The 22,676-nt window shown below is 39.9% G+C and overlaps 1 protein-coding gene across 1 annotated transcript in view; it reads left to right on the top strand.

Moving 5' to 3' along the window:
* The window catches only part of OSBPL10 (oxysterol binding protein like 10), a gene marked incomplete at its 5' end in the record, with an annotated part of 201,287 nt that overhangs the window by 122,962 nt on the left and 55,649 nt on the right, over positions 1 to 22,676 (top strand). The window contains 6 exons of the mRNA XM_019533536.1: positions 6,799 to 6,912; positions 8,648 to 8,683; positions 9,904 to 9,998; positions 10,552 to 10,638; positions 11,165 to 11,238; positions 15,343 to 15,530. Coding sequence (XP_019389081.1) covers positions 6,799 to 6,912; positions 8,648 to 8,683; positions 9,904 to 9,998; positions 10,552 to 10,638; positions 11,165 to 11,238; positions 15,343 to 15,530 — 594 coding nt within the window. The remainder of the gene's footprint in view (positions 1 to 6,798; positions 6,913 to 8,647; positions 8,684 to 9,903; positions 9,999 to 10,551; positions 10,639 to 11,164; positions 11,239 to 15,342; positions 15,531 to 22,676) is intronic.

The raw sequence follows: 22,676 nt of genomic DNA, 5'->3' as shown, positions 1-22,676 counted from the left end.
AAAAAATTGTGAAGCCTATCAAAATTGGAAAAAGGGGACAGCTTTTGTTAAGTATCTTCAGAGTGAACAGATGCTGAAAATAGCAAATGTTGAGAGTGCAAAATCTTTATGGTATTTTTTATTAATAATTTTTCTTTAAGACTTCTTTAAAGCTAGGTGAATTTAACATGATGTATTCAGAAGTGGAACATTTGTCTTTATTTCTTTCTAAATAGATATCTCCAAAGAAGATTGCATCACCTCTGTACAAACACTGTATATTGACTCAGTGTTCAAAGGGTTTTTTGAGTCTGGAAGGACTAAACAATATTTCCTTTTTTATTACCATGAGTGCACGGTTACTTGCAAAACTAGGACCCTGATCTACAAACTCAGATCCCTGCAGCTACCTGGTGAGCTGCAGTTGAATGTTCACCCTGTCTTAAGCTGGTGAACACTTGTGGCAGGCTTCTTTTGGAGTAGCGTATTCAGTGGTGCTGTTCATGCATGATCAGATCCATATGGATGATCAGGACTTGGTTTAAGACCAGGAGTGTGATGGCTTGATGCTAGATATTGCTTTATTCTTGTCCCTGAATTTTTAATAAAAACCTTCTCTGTCAAATTAGTTACCTCTGGTTAAGACCCATACAGTGCCAAAGAAAGCTGAGCAGGAAGCCCATTCAATACGTCCATTGTTGGGGACAGCACTGAAGATAAAGTGGAGGAGAATGGCAAAAAGATGTAAGGATGCGTGTGGAGGAGCAGAAAGATGGCACAGATGAGGCCATTTTTGGAGCTATGTGGTTCTTGACAAACTGTTGTTATTCAGATGTTTTCATGCCAGGATAATAAGTATTCCTGCCTTATTTCAGACTTTTACACAGCTTGTTACATGTTTTGAGTATTTCATACTCTTGTAAGAAGCACAAAAGAGCATCTTTCATTTTCCAAACTGCAGTTCTGCAGTCTTTCCTGGACATGCAAGTAAAATATAAATATTTATACGGTAAATCTAGGTAGCATTTATTTTTGAGAATAGCTTTTTGAGTCCTTGTCCCTTTTTAGGCCCTTTTAGTATAGTTTAAAGCAAAGATGAAAAGTATACTTCAAAGAAGAATGATAGTTTCAGTTTTTGCACATCTGGCCTCTCTTCATTACTTGTGTGAAACAAACTGCATGAAGATGTTAGACTTCTGTGCCCATATGGAACGTTATGTGGTCCTAAAAATAAGAACTTTATCCTAAAATTGAAAATACTATCTTCATTCGTAAGAATTCAGCACCTTATCAAAGATTTCTGTAGAAATCTTTGTAGAGATTTCGCTCAAAACCCCTCAGACCTGTTGTCAGCAGATCTTCACTTACCGTGAGAACTTGGATACATATGTTTCAAACCCCTTCAACTAGGAAAGAAAATCAGGATAAACAAACTAAAAAGCTGCTAAAATATTTACAGTTTGCTCCTTGCTAAGAGGAAGCTGGTGAAATGAGATTTTTTTTTTTTTATTATTATTATTTTATTTCCTCCCCCGAAACTGTTATACAATGCAGCTACCTGAAAGAACCAGTGGCTGAGAGGTTTGTTTACCAGTTTCTCCTGAAAAAGGAATCCTGTTCAGAGTTTCTCTGGTAAGATTATCATTTTGGAGGAATTGTTTAAGTAAGCAGTTTTGAGATTCCTCAGAGCAGAATAAAATTTAGCTAATCAAGCTAATTCTAGTGTTTCCAAGTAGTCCTTCAGCAAATTCTAAATTGGAGATTGTCCTGTTATACCAAGTGCTGGAAGTTTTATTTTTCAGCTAACAGGATGATCCAGGTTGTCAGGCTGGATATCAGTAGGCAAAAAAAATTCCTACTAGCTCAACATCCATTCTCTACTCCAAGGATGTTTGAAACATTTTAATAATCTGATCTGAGCTCAGATGATAGCCTGCTTGGATAGTGTGTACATAAGCAATACATCAGTAAAAGCAGAATTGGCATGGTCTAGTGTCACCTCTTTATTCTTTACCTAAATTAAAAGAAGGCTTTCCTCAAGAATTCTTTATTGCAAGTCCACCAATCTTCTACATCAGAGGTTGGCAACTGAGGGTATGTGGGCTGGATATAGCCCACAAAACCATTGGATCAGGTCTGCAGACAGGTAGGGCTTTGCCTGTGGGTACTTTTCCTGTGCTGCTGCAGGGATAAGTAGTGTGTATGGGCGGGTCCTAGCATCTGCTTTCATCTGCCTGCAGGGTGGGGTGTTCTGGTCGGTAGCTAGGAAAGGTTTTACCTACTTCTGTGTAACAGTCAAGGGTGAACTTGGACAAACCTGCTTTACTGCTTCCTGCCTCAAAACTAACAAAGACAGTCCAGCAGAGAGACAACCTAGTTACCTAGGCTAGGGACAGAAGTTGCATATAAACTGGTTTAAGTGATCAGAAACTGGTTTAAACTTGTAACAGAACAGAAGTCCAGTGGACATTAAACCGGTTTCAAAATGGCCGAAGCTGGTTTAAGATAAACCTGGTTGAATGCATCAGACTTAACTGATTGAGATCAAACTGGCTTAACTTGAACCAGCCCCCTTCCTGGTTCAAGTTAAATCACAGTCCCCCAGCATCCCAAGATACTTTGCAGTTCTGGGCTGGGCTGTGCTGTCTGCTCCAGAGAACAGGGCTGGACCGGGGTGGGGGTGGAGAGATGCTGACAGGGGCAGCAGCCCCTATCATGGTGTCTGGGGAAGCACTAGCCTCTTCCTAGTGGGGGTGCTGCTCTGCAGATGGGAGTAGGGTGGGCAGAGCTGCCGCAGCCTGTGCATGATGAGTGGCAGCAGGGCTTGGAGGGGTGGCTAAGCTGAATTTTGGGGTGGCCGTAGGCCCCCAAGCCCCATCTGCCCTGCTGTACCTGCAGTGCAACCTCCACACCGGGTAGAAGCTTGCACTCCCCAGGACCCATGATGGGCTGCTGCCCTCTTTAGGGTCCCCTCCCCCACCTACCACTCCAGTGGCGGGGGCATGACCAGACACCGGCCAGCAAAGGGGGCAGGGAGGGGGCTTATTCCCCCCTCCATACCGTCTTCCCCCAGGGGAATGCAGCCAGGGTCTGCTATCCCTCCCTCCCCTCTCCCAATGAATCCCAGCTGGGGGCAAGTGCCTGGCTGGGGGCAAGTGGCAGAGGCAGTGGCTAGGGCTGGCAGACCCCAGCTGTGGTCCCCTGGTGGGAGAGAAGAGGGTGGGGGAATAAAAACCTGTTTTGCCTTAGGGGGCCATGCCTGCTAGTGTCTGACCACGACCCTACCTTTGCCACTGGGGCAGTATGGGGGTGGGGGGACCCTGACAAGGGCTGCTTACACCCCAGCCAGGCAAATGGCAGCTGTGGTCCCCTCATAGGAGAGGGGAGGGAGAGGGGAATAAACCTCCTCCTTGTCTCCTTCACCTTAAGGGGCCATGCTGGGCTGATGTCTGGCTGGGAACTAGGGGCTGGCTACATTCCCCTTCTCCCCCCACTGTCCAAAAGCCTGGCAAGGGCTGCTTCCTCACTTCCCTTCCAGGTATACCCTGGCTGGTGTTCCTGCAAGCCAGGGTGGGGGTTTAAACCCTTCCTCAGTCATATTCAGGCTGCTAGGGCCTGGCTATGCCCTCCCCACCTTAGCCCAGCTTCCCTTCAGCCTTCTGGCCACTCTGGAAGGGAAGAGAGGGTTTGTTCTAGTGTATGCTTGCTTCTGTCTTGAGCCGTTGGAAACATGTGGCTGCATTTCCAAAATCAAAAGTGAATGTCTGTTTACTTACTTGCCAGTTCAATCTTTGCAGGTTTAGACTAACCTGCAAAGATTGAATCAGTTCAGGCTCAGGCGTTTTGAATGTCTGTACTTAGCCCTGCAGAAATGAGAATTGGATTTACAAATGTTCAATGTGCATTTACCTTTCTTCCCTTCACGGAGTTCATATTGTAGAGAGAGAGAGAAAGAAGAGGTAGAAAAATCAATTGGATGTATGGGTTAAATGGAATATTCCTTTTTGCTGTATGCCATGCATCTGCATTGTTATTCCAGGCTTTTAAAGCAAAGACTTTTACTGTACTTGGACTTTAAGTGGCTGAATTTGGCCTGTCATCACAAAGATTAACAGTTTGGCAATGGTGGGTGTCATAAATATTTTGAAGAGAGGGTCTTGCTCTTAAATTCTATATTTTTCTATTTTGGTTACCAGTCTTTGATGTTGAGTTTGTTACCAAGAACCAAAATTAAATCATGGATCTATGCAAGTCCTAATTGCATACCTTTTTTAGGACTGCACTCCCTCAAATCTATAACATAAGTCTCATACTACTACTATTATACCATGTAGATGGATGTAAAAATTATATTGCTATTAAAGGATACAGATTATTTGCCTAAAGAGCAAGTGTGAGCACAGTAATGTGTGTGTGTGTGTCTGTCTCACAGGCTTTTGTGGGCTGAAACTTACTTCCCTTCCGGTTGCCAAATGAGCCTGCTATATAAGGTCTTGACTTCAGTGCAAAAAAAGCAATCTTAATGTTACAGTTTAAAATGACTTCTTACTGTTTTTATGTACTGGTTTTGTTTTCCTTCTAAATAGACATTGCTAAATGAGAGAGGAAAGGAAATTATGGTCTCCTCTTTATCTCTGGGCATGTCTACGTGAGACACTTCACTGTGCAGCAGAATAATTTGCTGCGCAGTAGAGCATCACCATCTACAAATGTGACAATTAGGGTGCAGTAGACTAATTTACTGTGCTGCCAGATAGTCCTGTCAGATGCAAGTGGTATCTGGTAGCAGTAAATTACAGCACCTAAATGTATATGTAGATGCGATTAGTTTAGTCTGGCTCAAATTGAGCCATAGTATATTCAGTCACATTAATTGGACATGTAGATGTGCCCTGTATCTTCTGTAAGTAAAGAATCCACCAATTGGGAGAAAAATACCTTCCTTATATTGAACGTAACCACTTCATGGAAAATACATTATCTATTTTGCATTAGTTATCATAGATGTAACAGAATTGTGTTGGGCTTAGAGCACCTCTTTGTGGTACCTATTTTGGCAGATGGGTGCAGTTGAGGCTGAGGAGAATTTTGGAGGCATGGTAAGGTGTGTAGAACTTTTCTCAACAGGTCTCATTAGTGACTGTCTTTCATCACAAAAAAGAAAATGTGATTTTACAGGATGGGCAAAGGGCTGACTATTTTTTATAATGTTTTGTGCCAAAGAAGTGTTTTAAAAAAAAAAAAAAAAAAAGAGGTTCTTCAGTAGCTAAGCTGAGGAGAGATGAAAATATACTCAGTTAAATTCCTTTCAGCCTTCCAGAAAGATGTCAGTTCTTAAGCATAATATCAATTGCCTTTTTAACTTACCAGATTCCATGTAGTCAGCCATATTTTCCTTTAAATACATTAGTATTTGACTTTATGACCTTATCTGGAAATCAGTAATACCTATTTACTGTTCTTTCTGTAAAATAATTCAACTTTCCTTACGCATTTCTGATAATTTGCATTCACTACAGAGGAAAGTAAAACCAGTCCTTTGCCCCTAACCTGCAAAAGAGAGAAGTAGTTTACTTCTTGTAGCTGTTGCTGCTGACTGCAGCTTCTGTGGAGTTTATAAGGCAGCAGGATCCTATTACCTTGTTCCTCATCAAATACAGTTTTGAAAATATTATTCTGTTGTATGCTTGCGGGAGCAGAGGGCAGATTCCAGATCTAACTCTGGGTCTGTCATAGATGCCCACTGAATCTGAACTGCTAAGGGCCAGTTGCTGATTGTATTATTGTCAGTTTTTATAAATATGCTGTTTTATCTGCATACACCGACATTTGCAGTATATCAGAATACATTTATGTTTTCATTATCCAAAGTTTGTTTAAAAACAAACAAACCGTAAAAGATAAGTTTTGGGTGTCAATGGGATTTTTTTTTAAGACTAGTTAGTTACCTAGAATATCAGGCTCCTATACTGCTCCGCACACAGAATAAATTAAAGAAATGTTCTTAACCTGACCTTTCTATAGTTAATTTTCATGTTTCCACTGTTCCTGCTCCCCCCCAACATCTTGCAGCTCTTCATGATTACCACACATGCTTGTAGATCCCCAGATAATCATTTATTTCATTAACACTGAGCAACACAAATGCAGAGTATGTCTCTGGTGCTGGGTTTCATTTGTGTACGGGGCACTGCTGCACCCTGATGGATTCTCATTGGGTCTCTGTCTGGTAAGTAGAGGCATAATTCTGGATATTCTCTGTAGGGGCTCTCAGTACACAAACATGCACACTTAAATTCTATGTGAAGTACAAAGCAAACTGTGGTAGTGTAATCTAGCTGTTGGCAGTCTCTGCAAAGCTCGTCTTTGCTTCAGCAAGTGTCCCAACAGTCCAGTCCAGTCCATTCCAGTCTTCTCAATACAAAGTCCTGCAGTCTCATCTAAAGGGACTTTGGCTTTCATTGTTAAACCTACACTGTCCCCTACCTGTGTTGTTTGGTTACTTCACACTGATGTAACACATGCCAAGCACAATTTTAGTGCTGATAATGATTAAATGTGTGGTTGAAGTACAGGTTATGAACATTGTGTTTACATTAATTTTCCTTTAAGCAAAGTAATGTTGAATGAGGGAATTACAATATGCAGATTAATGCAAATGATGGTTGTTAGTCCTCCCAACTTCCCTCTGTTTGAAGGGGTGGGTAATTAATCTCTTATCAGTCCAGGCTAATGAGTCTGGCCAGTGCTGGTGAATGGTCTGATAAATAAACACCAACTCCAATTAAGGTTTGAACAATATGGTATATTTAATACCAGGAACATCAACAACAAGAAGCTATTAACCTAATACAGTATACTCCAACCAATACAACAAATGCAAGATCAAAATACACCTTCAGTGAACCAACAAAATACAGCAAGCTACAAGAGGCAATAGAGAGTATTTACATGCTCTCCCCCCATCCTTTGCAGGAGTGATAACCCAGGTGCTTACCAGGCACACAGAGGAAGGAGATCTTGGCCTCTCAGGCCATCACTCCCTCTCTCAATCTCAGTGGGTTGTCACTCGCACTGGGTCGTCACAGGTTATTGGCCTTCCAGGCCCTCCAGCCTCAGACACGCCAGTCATGCAACTACCTGCACCAAGCACGCTCGTGGTCCTGGGTGCAACTGACCGATGATCCCTGCTACACAGAATGATGCAACGATGTGGCATACTCCACGACAACTCTGCCCACTAGTCAAACTTGCAGAGAATGCTAATCTGTCTGATCAGTACCCTTTTATACATTCAATGTCACATCATTCCTGTCGGTCATTGACGAAACAATCGCACGCCTGTGCACATGTTCTTGCTTTATTGCACACCGCACCTCACCATTGCACACGACATTCTACCTGTCAGTCTCACTCAAACGTACTCATTTCATCTCTCATTCTTTCCTGCCAGAATGTGGGTGCTGCTGAGCATGCTCAGTAATGAAAAGTAGGTCGTCACTTCATTAAGGTTCTAAGAGTTCAGCCTTTCCAGAAACCTCTGGGTCTGAACTCCACTGAGCAAACAACTCAAAACAGGGAACAATTCGGGGAACTTGTCCCTTACAGTAATGCATTTTCTAGACTTTCTGTAAAGTTTCTGAAATGCAACAGAAGAACATTAACAATTGGGAAGTTATTCTTCTGTAAGCCTGCTGAAAAAGGGTAGAACTGAACTTTTAGCCTCACTAAAAGAGCTGTTGCTTATTAGCACTCATAAGACTTTGGTTTCTTCTGGGGAGCAGAATGAGGTACCGGATCAGTGGAGCTCAACCTTGTAGAGCTGCGGGCTGGATTCTTGTGACCTGTTTGCACCATTGGCCACTACTCTGGTAGAGGAAGGAGGAATGGAAGTGTCTTTTTCTGCCTGGGGAAGGCAAGGAGAGGAGAGGGAAAGAGCAGGGAGGGCTGTGGAGGGAATCGGCGGCATAGGGAAGAGGATGCACCCAGCGGAGCTGCTTGTCTCTAATCTCCCATGCTGCAGATCAGATCCAGTTACTTTGGGGGCTGGATCAAGTCCATGGGTCACAGGTTGAACACCACTGACCTTAGCTCCCAGTGAGGAAGACCAGCTTCTGTTTTGGAATGAAAAGATGCCCCTATCTGTATCTCTCCTTGAAAACTAGATTTGGGAAATTTAAAAAAATGAAATTGGGGATCTGACATGTCACAAGTGAACATCTGAACTGAATAACATGTTCATAAAATGTATTGAAAACTCTCTTGTAGTATATCATTCCTACTTACAAACTATTTCATTTAGCTTTCTAAAGTATTATGGGTAATGACTGCAGCCTTATTTTAAGGGGTAGGCCAAAAATTTCATTTCTGCTTTTGTGGGCTGTTGTATTTCCCACTGCTTTGTAAAGTGGTCAGATTGCAAGCAGGTGGAGTACAACAGAATTATTTTTCTGGTCTGAAGTGATGTTTGGAAACGGGTGTGCTTTGCCCTTTGGACCTTGGCTGAAGGCATCTTAACATTGCTGGTTGTGTAGGCCTTACCAGCAACTTAAAATACTAATTAAGTTGACAAGTGTTGTTCTTCCTCAATGGTGGTGGTGGTGGTTGCCCTTGGGACAAACAGAAATGCATTCTTACATATTTCACATAGCTTCTAATTCTGTTACAGAGTTTAAGACCTAGGAAAAAGAATGAGGAACAGATGGTAAGCTCTGGCCTCGGTAACAGATGTCTGTGTCAAAAGAAAAAAGGGGAATTAAAGTAATATCTATTAATTATTTGTTATATAGATAGGAAATAAAATACCTGTAAAATAATGTTATGTATGTATTTGTGCAGCCAACTTTGTTTTGCCTTTCTGAATTTAAACTACAGGTGAGGTGTCCTTGAAGTTACACTTTCTCTAATGTCAATTTGATTAACGCCCCCCACACAAACAGTTTTTAAATTGAATGCCCTCTTTCCCCCACCTCCAAACCTCCTAAATCTTTTCATATTTGCTAACAGGGCTGCAGCGTGCATTTAAGGGACATGAGAGGATAGATAGTCCAAGGGAATAATGAACTGATATACTTTTTTGTTCCATTTTTGAAAAGGTTGGACAATTCAATTATTCTATAATTGAACAAGGGGGCGAATAATAATACAACATTGACTTGTTCATTTTGCAAGGGCAATTTTGACTGCGTGTTCGTGTGTATTTGCAAAATTGTCAACTAATAAAGAACAAGAGATATGCATGAATCTTACATAAATGTAATCTTTTGAGGCTGTATAAATTTTATTAAACTTTGTGATATAAACAGATTGTCAGTTTTACTCCAGCTTGGTCAAGTTGCTCTGGTTCAGAGCATTCTTGCTGTTTTAGATCTGTACCAATTACCAGAAATAACTATATGGGATCTTTATAAAGAAAGACTTGCTTCTACTTTTGCAATAATTTCTTCAAAATAAAGTTCCCAGAGACAAGCTTATGAACTCCACTTCATCAACCTCCTGGATACTAAAAATCATGGACTAAATATGGGTGTTGGATTTATGACACATTATAACCTGCCTGACATCTGACTCCCCAGGTATCTCTCCACTATTCATTGCCCTTCTCTCACCCATTGACTCCTTAGTCTACATTTTCACTGGCTACCTGTCTTGTATGCATACCAGCCCAGCCTCTGGCTGCTTTACTTTTCATTCTATCCAGGAAGAGAGCACACAAACTGCAGAAACTTCTTTAGCCTGACTAAGGGTTTTTGAACCCAAAAACTTGCTTAATTGTTTTCCAACTATTTTTAAGTTGGTCTAATAAAAGATATTAGATTCACCCAAAGAACCTTGTTTTCAAAACAACATGACACGTTTTTTAGTTGATTTTTCTTTTGGTGTTACCCTTTCATGCTGAAGATAAGTTCCGTTCATCTTTTGTAGAGCTCTTTGGATCTTCCAGGACATTCGCCAGAACACATCAGTTCTGCTAGAGCTCATTTTCTTTCTAGAGACAAATTGCTTTGCCTTTACAACAAGTGAGCAGTGAACAAAAATAGAATGAGGATCAAAAACTTAAGTAGGATCTCCAACAGAATCTAAATCTGAATCCTTCACATCCCTGCAAATCTCACTTTGGGTTCAGACAAGGCTCCACTGACTTAAAATGTTTACATCTCCCCTCCCCTCTTTTTTCCCCTTTCTCCCCCTCTCCAAGTCCAGCAGTGTAGAAATAACGAAGCAGAGTATTAATGAGCCCCTCAGCTAATGGGAATCCTAGAGGGCTGGGAAGTACATCAAGATATTAGCCTAATCTGCTCTTTAAGACATCTAGTGATGGAGATCCCATGACAACCCTTGGAAGTGAGCCACAGTGCTTAGTTAAAAAGTGTTTACTAATCTAACCTTAATCTGATTTAAATCTCCCTTTTTGCAGTTTAATCCCATCACTACTTGCCCTATCGCTGGTGGCATGGATAACAGTTTACTGCAAAGAGGAAGATTTGTAAACTATTTAAGACCTCTACCCTCATTCTTGTCTAAACTAAAGAAACCCAGTTCTTTCATTTATTAATTTTTTTCCAATTGCAGGTCATGTTTTCTAGACCTGAATATTGTTGATTCTGTCCTCTGGCCTCTTTCTAACTGGTATGCCTCTTTCTTGACCCAGTACGGCAGGTGAGACCATGGGTGGATGAATCATTTCATGCTTCTTACAGGCGATACTTCTATTCATGCATCTCTCACTTTTTTGCCACAGTGTTCCATTGTTGACTGACATTTCACTTCGATCTAGTTATATTCGATCTAATTGTTTTCCGTAGACCTACTGCCACTGTGGTCTTTCTCCAATTTGTATTTTATATTTGGTTATTTTATACTACTTTTTGTTGAATTTCGTCTTACTTATTTCAGGCCATTTCTTTAAGAGATCTAAATAACTTTGAATTTCAATTGCATCTTCCCAATTCGCTATCATTTTCAGATTTTAATAAATGTATTCTCTCCTTTCCCTTGTTCAGGTCCTTAATAAAAATATGGAGTAATTCTGGACTTGACAGAGACCCCTTTTAAACAAAATTCCAGGATATATTAGCCATTAAATATGGCTAATACTCCTTTGAATATAGCTTCCAACTAGCTATGTGCTTATGTTATAGTAGTCTCCTATAGTATTCTCCATATTTTTGCTTGTTTGTTTAAGGTGCTGTTATGTGGGACAGTGTCTCAAAAGCCTTTATATTACAACTGTGGTTTCAGCCCTGTCCACAGTCCTTGGTTTGTTTAACATGACTTCACCTTGATAAATCAGTGTTGGCTGTTGCTTAGCAATTTGTTTGCTTTGTGTTTACGAACCAATTAGGTTGGTTTTCTTCCTGGGAATTGAAGTTAGGTTATAGTTTCCTGAGTTCCCTAATCATTCTCCTGTTATAGACTGTTTGTCCTTTTTCCATTATTCTGTAACTTCCTAATCTTCCTAATTTTTTGAGATGGCTTCAACGAGTTCCTGAAGTACTCTAGGATGAAGTTCTTCAGGCCAGAGTTCTTGCCTCCTTATGACTGATAATATTTTTTAACTATCTCATCATAGTCATTTAGAGAAGACTGAAGCAAAAAAAAGGTTTAATAACACTTCAACCTTTTCGGCATCATTGGCTACTTACTACCTTTCTCTTCTCATTGGATGGTAGACCAATTCTTTCTTTAAATTTCCTCTTTCAGTGAATGCACTTAACATGCTTTCTAATGTCTGTTGCTAGTTGTATTTCAGTCTCTGCCTTTGCCCTCGGTTTTTGCCTTTTCTTGCTGTTGTTGTACCTTTTATGCCCATGGTAAGCGTGTTTGTTGTGTTTTAATACCTAGTTTCTACTTGTATAACAATTCCTTGAGGTCACTGACATGGTTTAGCCAAATTAGTCTCTTATTGCTTCTTTAGTCCCTTTTCCATTGGGATAGATTGCTTATGACCTAAATATTTTTAAGTTAAATAACTGTCAATCCCCATGCACTGCTTTCTGTCTTGTACTTGTTTTCAATGGGATATATCTAGCCAATTGTATGTTTATTGAAGTCTTGAAGTCCATTATCCTTATTTTTGTTGTTCTTTCCTTCCCTCCCTAAGAATCATGAACCCATGTCATGGTCACTGGGTGTCTATACGAGACTCTCAATGCACAGTAGTGTGTTGCATCAAAAACAGTGCTAATATGTTACTGTGCAGTAGTATTAGCTACTGTGTGGTAGCGTCACTAAAAAGATGTGTGCTGGCATTACTGCACAGTAGCACTGGTTACTGCACATTGATTTAGTACTTGGTTATAGAAGTGCTAAATTTTAATGTGCAGTAACTGTGGTGCATTAATGAACATGTAGACGTGCCCACTGTCACCTACCTTGCTTTCTACCATTTAATATTCTTCCCCAGTTCCTCTTTGTTGTTCAGATGCTAGAAGACACCCTCCCTGTTAATAGATTTCTCTACCTCTTTTATTTAAGTCACTACAGCATTCCAGAAACTTCAACAGAGTTCTGCCATATTAGTATATTGATGCATATCTAGTTAGTTCTTGTTCCGTATTACCACAGAGTTCTGTATTTTGGCTGATTCTGTTTATCAAAAACAAAGAAAGCCCCAGTTACTTGATCATCTTGGTTCTTATGGTCTTCAGTGAATCCCCAGCATTAGATCTCTTCTTTTATTTTATCTTTACTTAGAGGCTTTCAGTAGAGCCGCCTCCCACCACATTTTGGATGTCAGAGCAAGTGTATATATCCTTTTTTTCTTTTGCCTGTCTTTTTTCTGAACAAGGTGGTATTTCTTATCAGTATTCCAGTTATGGGAATTTTTTTACATTTTTGTTATAGAATTTTTGTACATAACTTTAATTATGGTTAAACTTATTTTCTCCTGGTTTATTCTCCATACTACTTGCTAGTTGAGAGATTGTATAGTTAGAATAAAAAAATAAGCTTTTCATACTTAAGCTTACAGATCTTTCAAAATTAGTTCCTATTTAATATAGCTATTGAGGCCTTGGTTCCTGGGTTTTCTTGTGCAGCTGGTGACCTTAGAAGCTCATGGTGAGCAAGGAGATCTGTGCGTCTTTGTGATGTCATTAATTGTTACAGGGAAAACATGAAACGTTCCTGGCCTTGTTTCTCGAGTAAGTGAAGGAGAAACTACTTTTTCATAATTCGTATCAAATTTTACTGTCCAGTGTGCTCCTGGTAACTAAGTATAGGTGCCTACTCAGTTATATATGAAAGCTGCTGTCATGTTTGCTCTTACAGTCAAATTATACTGTTCTTTGACAACATTTTAGAAAACTGAACTCTTCCACCTCCCAAAGCAATAGAAAAGAGCCCCTTGTTTTGAGTATATTGTGTAATTGGGTCCATATGAACCATTATATTAACACTGATGGCTAGAAAATGGTATTTAGAGGTTTGGTTTCGGGAACTGTCGTATAGGTAAAGTAGATATGCATTAGAGTAATGGTCCTGGGCAACAGCAAAAGTTAACTGATTTCTAAAAAGCCTGTTTTATGATACAGTTTCCTCAAGGTCTGCTGTATCTGATGCAGGCAAGCAGCAAACAGACACACAAGCTGGAAAATTGAAGACAAGTTCCACAGTGTTCCATAACATGAGATAAGGTGGCACCAGGTCACAGTGCCCAAGTGCAAAGACCTTGGGATTTCCAGTTTTGGGGAAATGGACCAAATTAGAAGGACATCGGTAAAGCCCAAATTAGGATGTATGCGTGTGATGGGTTTGTGAAAGAAAGGAATGTGCTGATAGGACAAAACATGGATAGTATGATGACCACAGAGAGACCAATCAGCGATGGCCAGCAAGGAGTCATCACAGAAGGGAAAAGAATACAAAAGAAGGGATTTCGGAACGGCAGAGAGTCCCTGAGAGGGAAACCTGAGGCCACCATGGACAAAGGGCATACTACCAGCCCCTCATACCCACTCCACTGGGGGGGGAGGGAACTCAGCCTCCAACCTCAAGGCTGCTGACATCTGACATTCAAGAGAGAACCTCAATGTACTGGCCAGATGTACCTTGACTCTCTGCAGCTCTAGGACAGGTAGATACAGAATTATTTGCATCGTTCTTATCTGCTGTCACTTGGTATCAATAACATTTGTCTATTATTGAATGGAAAAGTCATGATCAGTCTGAGGGTTTTGGGTCCACTTAGAAGAAGGTATCTGGGTCATAAATCCATCCAGCAAACGCAACTATTTTGTGTAGTGAAGAGAAAAAAATGTAAGCCTTTGAATTTGTGATGGTGATAATTTGGAGGCAATCTTTAACAGTATCAAAGCATTATAGAATCATGGAAAAAGAAGGCAGGAAGGAACCTCATGAAGTCATCTGATTTAACTCCATGCACAAGACCTAGATCTTTGCCTGAACCATTTCCTTAAAGTCTTTGTCTAAACTGCTATTAACAACTTAAAAGGATGGGGATCCTACAGCCTTTTTAAGTAACCTGCTCCAGTATGTAACCATGTGCACTGTGAGAGGAGCCAACCTAAACCCTTGCCTCAATATAAGAATGTTATTGCAACGTAAGACGGTTAGTTCTTGTCCTGAGCAGTGGTGAAAGCAATACATACCTCACTATGCCAGGGGAAGGTAAGTTGCAGCAGAGATGTCCTCTTGTTTTTTTTCTATTCTGGCCAGGAAACCCTTATCCCTATAATATTCGCTTGAGTCAGAACAGAGAGTTATCCCAAGAGTTCCAGGTTGATGTGGTTTAGGGGCTTGGGTTATGTTTGTCTTTTAATTTGTATCTTTCTAATGCATACTAAATTTAAACAACTGTCGTAAAAAAAGAGGTGCTACAATGATTTCCTGACCAATGGAAAAGATCTGTAATAGGGTAATATAGTAAAGATATATGTACAAAGAATGGGGAAAAAAGCTGTGGAATACTATCTGAAGTCCTCTCTGGATAAAGGCCAGATTCAGTAACTAAAAAATAAGTGATGCCTGTTTCATAAAGCTGATTCCTATTTACTATGTGAAGGATATTTTAGAATGTCAGTTTCACAAATAATTTACTTTAAAAGATTTTTTTTAATTGGAATTGAGATTTTGTGCTTTTTAAGAGAGAATAGATACATTAAATAGGACAATTTTCTCTCCGTAATACATGGTTGAATATAGAAAATAGCTGCTTCAATCTTCTTGGTAAATCCAGAATATTAGCTGTGCATTTCAGAGAAAATGTTTTGCAATGATTTATCTGAGAGGCAGACACCTTTCTATTTCTGTGGTAAAAATACTGGAGCCAAGAAATGTATATACAGGTATCTGTTCATTGTATTAGAAAAATGAGAGAGATGAACTGATCTAGAACCTAAGTCGTGAGATTTAACTCTAGCTTTCTATTTACAGAAAATATTCTGGGATGGCATGGGCCAAAGTCTCATTCTACTGATGAACTGAAAAATGGTGCCCTCAGCTCCTTATCGTCTGCTAGTGCCAGCTTAACATGGGCCATAGTACCAACTGCAATGCAAGATGGGCAAGCATTACAGTTGAATAACGAGGTAAACACAGTTGACCTGTGCATGAGATTCTTTTTTATTTGGGTTACAAAAGCTCTGTTTTTCAAGTGTTTTTTCATTCTTGTCTAGTTGTTTAATGGATGCTTTACTCATTCCTACTGCTTTTTAGGTTTCTGAAACTTGTATTATTTTAAATGACTCAGTAAGTCATGTTAAACAGATAAGATGCATTTATCAGCATAGTCCATTTTATAATATGTAAATTGGTTTTATACGGCACCTGCTGTGTGTGTTTATTGAATCTGTGACATACTGGAGATAAACATACAACCACATGAGGTTCTACTCCATCTGGAGCTGTTTTGATCCCCAATGAAAGGGTTGTAACAAGTCCATTAAGAAGGTATCTAATGATACATGGTTGGAGTGGTTCTTGCATATATTTTAACACTTCATGGAATAATGTCTCCTTATTTCATACTGACATAGCAAGTTGTGGCAATTCTTTAGTTGTCTGTATTAAGGATGTAGATGATAAAAACTGCCTAACATGTCTTTGTTTCTGAACTGGCAGGATGCAGCAGAATATTTATTAAGATATTAATGTACATACTGTGTGCTGATAGACATTGCTATAAAGCATTATCATGCTGATGATCGACATATTATCTCGCTCTTTGAGGAATTTAGCAGCTGAGCCTGCAGTATACCTACTAGTTCACACAGCAGAGTCTGAGGGTGAATGGTACAATGCCTGGTAATTTAATTCCATTGTGATGTTAATATTTGGGTTTCAGTGAAGGAGACGGATAGCTTTGTAAGGGGTGGGGGGTTGTAAATTAATTGCAATGGAAAACTTGAAATCAGTTCTGCATTGCTTGGGTATCTCACCAGGGAGCACTGCAGAGAAGCACACTTCATCTGCTCTGAGCCTATTACCTTTCAGAACAGAGAACGGTTCTAAGATACGTTTTCTCTGTCTGAATATTAGAAGAGATTGTGGGCAAAGCTTGCTGTATTACATTGCATCTTGCACCAGCAGGGTAATTGTGCCCCTGGGGAGTTTACTTAAGGAGTTTGGTAGTGGAACATCTTTGATCTCTGCAGGGGGCTCCATGTTGACATCACAGAGGGATGCACTGAAACAGTGTGCTGTTCAAAGTAGTCTGTTGTAGCAACACCATTAAATTCTGGGACGGCACTGCTGACTTCATTCTCTTTGTGATGGAGGTTTTGGTCACTTGCGTCTGTCATGTGCTCCACCATGCTGGATGCAGGGGGGTGAAGGTAGGGGGGGAAGCTCGCATGTGGTGGCGAAAGCTCACTGCCACCCACCCCTCTGCACTGCTGCCACTCCGCATGCCCTCTGCTCCATGTGCAGCATCCGGCCAAAACCCCCCTGCCCTCAGGTAAGTGTAATTTTTATGTAACTGTCACCTCACTTACCCCGCTCATGCTGGATAACAAAGCTTTTACTGTTTTTTTTTTTTTTTTCCCTATAATGAAATATGTAACTATCTGGGACTTGTCCATCAGTGAAGTATTACTCTCAACCATGTCATACCACCCTGAATTTAGCATAATGAAATTAAAATGGCTGTTGCCATTACAAAGTTAGTTGCAATTTTAGTTGAAGGTTGTTCACCGCTGCTTCTTTTTTTTTTTTTTTTTTGAATGGCTGAGTATAAGAAGGATTGGAAGAAGGGGGCTGGATTCGACGATCTTCCGAGGTCTCTTCCAGCCCTAATATTTATGAAACATAATTCATATTTCATCCAACATTGAGGTCAATGGACAGCAGATAAGCGTACGATGTAAATTTTCTGCCTTTTGGAAGTTTGTGTAACGTATTTTTTCAAATAAGTAAGCTACGTTTCTCTTGGCCTATGCATGCAAAAGAAAAAAAAAGAAAAGGCGGAGGGAGACGGGGTTTTTAAAGAGCACTGTTGTGAGAATAATTTTATTGCTCCTGAATAAACTGTAAATTGTTTCATTGGGCTTTTGACATGTTCAGCAAGAGATAAAGTTGGCAAAAATAACTGTCAGTTATATCTCCTGGCATCCGAGTGTGAGCTCCTGCCAATTTTGTCCATAAAGCCTCTTTACGATTCTTTCTTTCCTTACTTGTTTCACTGTCAGTGTGATATAGTCTTTTTATTTTGGTTGAGAAAATGCCTCAGATGTTAAACTTTTAAGGAAAAATAATTGCATTATTTTCCTCTCCTGTTCTTTTTTTAACCAGCGCAGCCTCTTTATTTTTTTTATTACAGCATCTTCTTTGACAGCTAACTCAACAAAAGTGAATTCTAAGCAGCTGTGGCTTGGAAACGGGTTTGCTGGAGGATAATTGATGATACATGCTGGGCATAAATAGCTTGACCTACAGAGTATTGAAATTCTAGATTGCAGTTTAAACCTCAATGGCTTGTCAGTGCCCCAAGTCCCACCTGATTATGCCCAACAGAGTTGATAAGGTGTGGACCCACAACATGGCTGATGTATCTGATTCCTCTTGCCCATATTCACATGATAGACTTTACATGACATTCATTTCCCCCCCCATTTATTTTGATATGTATTTTTAAAAAGTCCAGTTGGGTAGGTAGAAATGCTGGTCCCTTTGTCATCCACATTATTATTCATAAAATGTACTGGTAAAGAGAATACATGAAAGCATGTTTTTGTCCACCTAAGCTTAACTAGGTTCCCATCACAAGTGGTGATAGGATGCTGCCTATGTCAGTGTTTGCATTTCAGCAGCTGCCGCTAAAAAGGCTTCTGCGCATTGCCTGCTCTGAATGTTTGAACCAGCACATGCCAAGCACTGTGATCTGGTGTGTTATTTGTCAAGCATTTGGTTCTCTTCTGGTCAACTTTTATGTAGTCGTCCTAACTATAAGCTGCATGCCTTAACTCAGGTCCCTGAGGAACTGTTTATGCGGTACATTGACTTCACTAGGCGCTTGTATATTGTTCCTAGTTTCCATGTATGATCACTTTGCTTTATGTGGTACCTTATTGTTGAATGACCACCAGTAGTTCCTCAAAATTAGCTTCAAGCATAACTGATGTGACTTTTTAGTGTGGCCCAAGTTTTGCCGAGACTGGGGAGCACTGTGCTTTATACACTGAGATCTTTGGCACTGAAAGACCTCTTTTCTGCATGAGACCTTGAGGTAACAAAGCTAGCTTCCAGAAGCACTTTACAGTCCTCCTCTATGTCTGCATTAAGTGATTGATCAGCAGGTGCCTTGCTTTCCAAGTAGTGAGTCAGAGGTTTCCTTCTGTATTTTTCCTTCTCTGCCATTGACATGGTGGTCCCCATGGCACATCAGGCTTTCCATAACTCATTGGTAGGCCACAGGTGACTTTTGCCTCATCTAGGGCAGTAACTGTTTGCTTGTTGCAGCTTGACCTGATTTTTTTTTTAACCTCAAAGCCAGTATTGTCAGCATACTGTAAGTTGCTAGTCGCTGCCTTGAACATGATTTGCTGTAGGTGAAGAGCTTACCATTTTTATATATTACTGTAATTCGAAGCTTTGATGTGGGTGTGCTGTCATAGGCATTATGGGGGGACAAATTTCAGATGCACAGTGAAGAGGACAGGAGCCTATTATGTAGCTCTGTCTGATACCAGGTGTGATGTCGAAGGAGAAGGTCTGTGTATAATCACTAAAGCATGTGACCTTTCATCCCATCAGGAAAGAATGCCCACCTGATTGTTGGATTTCATGAATTCATTTCTATTCATTCATTTCTATTTTCAGAACCTGAAAATAGGTCCCATTCCCAGGTCTGAGGAGCAGTCACCTCTTTAATTCCACTCTGGTGGTGGTTTGCAGTGAGAGCAGCTGCTGTGTTGTGTTTTATAACACTTATTGCTGCTTTTGATTTTTCAAGTATTGTCATAGTCTTTTATTCATATATAGGATATTTTGATAATACTGCCAATCCCCAGTATTGGAACATCACAAGACAGGCCTCAAACTCATGACGTTAGCCAAAAATCGTGCACTTAAAAAAAGAACAAAAAACAATTTCCCACCCTCCTAACTTTTATAACTTCTGATCCTGAAGATGCATTGCAGTCTCACTTTTGGTATTTACTGTGACCAGGGTGCTTCTTTTCTTTCCTACCATTCCCTCTCCTTCCCCACCTTTTCTCTTTCTTTTCATGGAAGCTGCGATTCTCACATAAATACATGACTCCAGAAGCTGGGGCATCAGAAAAATATATTGCAGATTTTATAGCATCATAAAACTTGGGCACATTGCATGATTTGGCAAGAACTGGAGTTTACAAAACTCTTCTTATTTCTCAGTGACTGCGAGTAGCTTCCACTTAAAATGGATTGAATACAGTGAAGCGCCTGGAACACTAAACAGAGTTCTGGATCCTCCTCCCCTTTTCAATTTATAGAAAGCTTGATTTGCTGTAGGATTTTTATTTTTTGAGTGGGTAAAGGAGGAGCTGGAAAGCAGGAAATAGTTTTGTGGAGAAATTCTGTGCTTTTTGTGGTAAGTTGTCTTCCCTGTCTGGGGCCATAGCCCCAAGGGAAAAGAAGAGAGCTTTTTGGCTGACATGCAGCATAATCCATTAGATGTACCAACTAAACAAAATGTGAAGCGACCTATAGCTTAAAATAGAACAAGCCATTACGTTGCTACCCTTGAGGAAATCAGCTGACTCAGCTGGTTATGTTACAGTATTTTATTTACAAAAAGAAAGACCAAAGCAACAAAAGCACTCTGTTTTTACCCTCCCATGTGATGTAAATACTTAGCATATTGCTGGAATCTGGCTGGCTGCATCTGACCTAGGCTTAAGTCATGAAGACTATCGGGAAAGACGATTGAAGTTCCATGTGAAGCATTCAGTATATCACTGAATTCCATTGTGATTTGAAAAGAAAGAGGGTAAATATTAGGCTGAAGAGACTGCTGAAGAATCTCTGTCAGATGTAAGGCCATAACCTCCATGCCAACTGTTTTCTGGTAGTATTATCAAAATGCTCAGCCTGGTGGTAGTGGCCTACTTAATTTTAACTGGTGTATAGTTGCTTTAGGAAATATAGTGCCTTAATGCAGATAAAAAATTATGCAGTTTTTCTTCTCAAGGCCAAGCAGCCCTTACATTTAATTATTTGGTCTTTGGTTCTTCTTGCCTGAGCCATTTGTGAAGATAGTGGAGTTTTTGATTTATAAAGATTATTTTTCCTCAGCAACACAGTATCAGAGTACTTCCAGCAGTGTGCATTAAGCAATGTGACTAACATCTGACATGTGGTTTGTCGTTGCTTGTGTTTTAGATGTCCATGAAGAGAATGTCAATTGTGAACCATTTTTTAAGATGCTTTGGATTCTTGGCCTACACTTGATAATATTTTTTTAGGGATGTAATAAGTTTTGGAGCTGTGAATTTTATTGAGGCTTTTCTTTTTTGACCTGTTAGAATTTTGGTATTTGAGAAATATACATTTGGTCTCTTTCATCTGGTAGTGTGTGTTATATCTAGAGATCTTCTCTTAGCTTACCAGTGCCTATTTGCTTACTGTTGTATATAGTGTTTCTTCAAATACAACATACTGCAACTGAAGTACTACTACCTGAGCTAACCAAAGAGAGATTGAATGCTGTGAAAGAGGTATTTTTGTTTGCCTGTATCAGCTGCTGCTTTCAGCTAGGGACAGACATTATACACAAACTGGTTTAAGTGATCAGAAACTGGTTTAAACCTGTAACGGAACAGACGTTCAGTGCACATAAACCAGACATTCAGTGCACGTAAACCAGTCTGAAAATGGCTGAAACCGGTTTGAGATAAATGTGGTTGAATATAGTATCAGCCTTAACTGATTTGGCTGTTAGTCTAACCTGCAAAGATTGAATCGGTTCAGGCTCTGGCTTTTTGAATCTGTCCCTAGCCTTCCTGGCCTGGGTATGGTTGTATAAAATAATCCATTTTTGTTTTGTTTTGTGTTTTTTATTTTTTAATGCATTTGTGTAGTGAAACACCGGGTGACGGGCCTCCCTTTCTGAGGGCATTACCCAATCAAGTACAGACACTGGATGGCTACTGAGAGATCCTTTAGCATTGTTGATTAGAAATTGAACAAAACAAATATTCAGTTTGTGAAGGATTCATGGCAATTTTGCTTTTTACTATCTGGGTTCTTATAGTTTCTGCTGCTACTATAGTTTTTTTTTTTTTTACACAACTGCAGGTTAGTCAAATTCCACTCTGGATAATTAACTTCTGCCAACCTAGTATCCTGTTTATGGCTTGAGCAGAATGAAGAAATATTAACACTCTGGTCTGTATTGGACTGACTAGAATGCTTTTGCCTATCAATTGGTAAGCTGCTTTCAGGTAGGTGGTTGAAATAAATATCTGTTCTTACCTTATCTTTTTTTAAAAGCAGAGAAAAATAATTCCAGCATAAATAAATAAACCACTCTATTTGAGCATCTTTCCCTGGACTTGTTTGGTGTCCATATTGGAAGCTCCAAATTGACTTCCCTTTTAAAAAATAAAAATAAAAAAAAATACTGAAATTGTATTTTAGAGCCTATTTGGATGTAGTTGAATTTTGTCTATAGTAAATGGAATGAATCCCTGAATTATTTCAGTATGCAATCTGTGATTCTGATTTCTAATTAAGCTGTACATACAGTGAGCTTGTCCTGCGTAGAAGAAAATGCTTTAAGCCAAATGACTTCCCTAACCACTGAATGCAATACTAAATGGTTGTTTTAGAGGGAAGGAAACTTTCCTTGTCTGGCAGTTTGGTTTATAGCAATTGTAAAGCCAGTTCACTGCTGCAGCTGGGAGTAGTTCTGTATGGATTTGGGAGTAGATCCATACAATTGGATCCACTGGTTGCTATCAGACCCTTCTTAAACTTTTTTAGGCCCAGATACTTCGAAGTATTTAGGTGTTTCTCCAATGAGGAACTGCACCTTAGTGTTTTCTGCCATAAAAAGTGACTGTAAACTTTCCCCGGTGGGATTATTTTATGAGCTGAGAGAGGTAGTTAAGTCATGTTAGTCTGAAGTCAGGCAGAAAGCAGGGTAGATATGCATCATGTTGACTAACTAAATCAGGCTGCTTGCAGATATTTAACCCCCCTGCCCCCAAACCCCCAAGCACTTTATTTTAAACTCAAGGAGCTCTCATGCCAAGCCC

Source organism: Crocodylus porosus, unplaced genomic scaffold, assembly GCF_001723895.1.
Source record: "Crocodylus porosus isolate Cpor-Errol unplaced genomic scaffold, CroPor_comp1, whole genome shotgun sequence".
Taxonomy (NCBI): domain Eukaryota; kingdom Metazoa; phylum Chordata; order Crocodylia; family Crocodylidae; genus Crocodylus; species Crocodylus porosus.
Note: the sequence above shows the minus strand (reverse complement) of the source record. Positions and strands in the feature narration are given on the sequence as shown.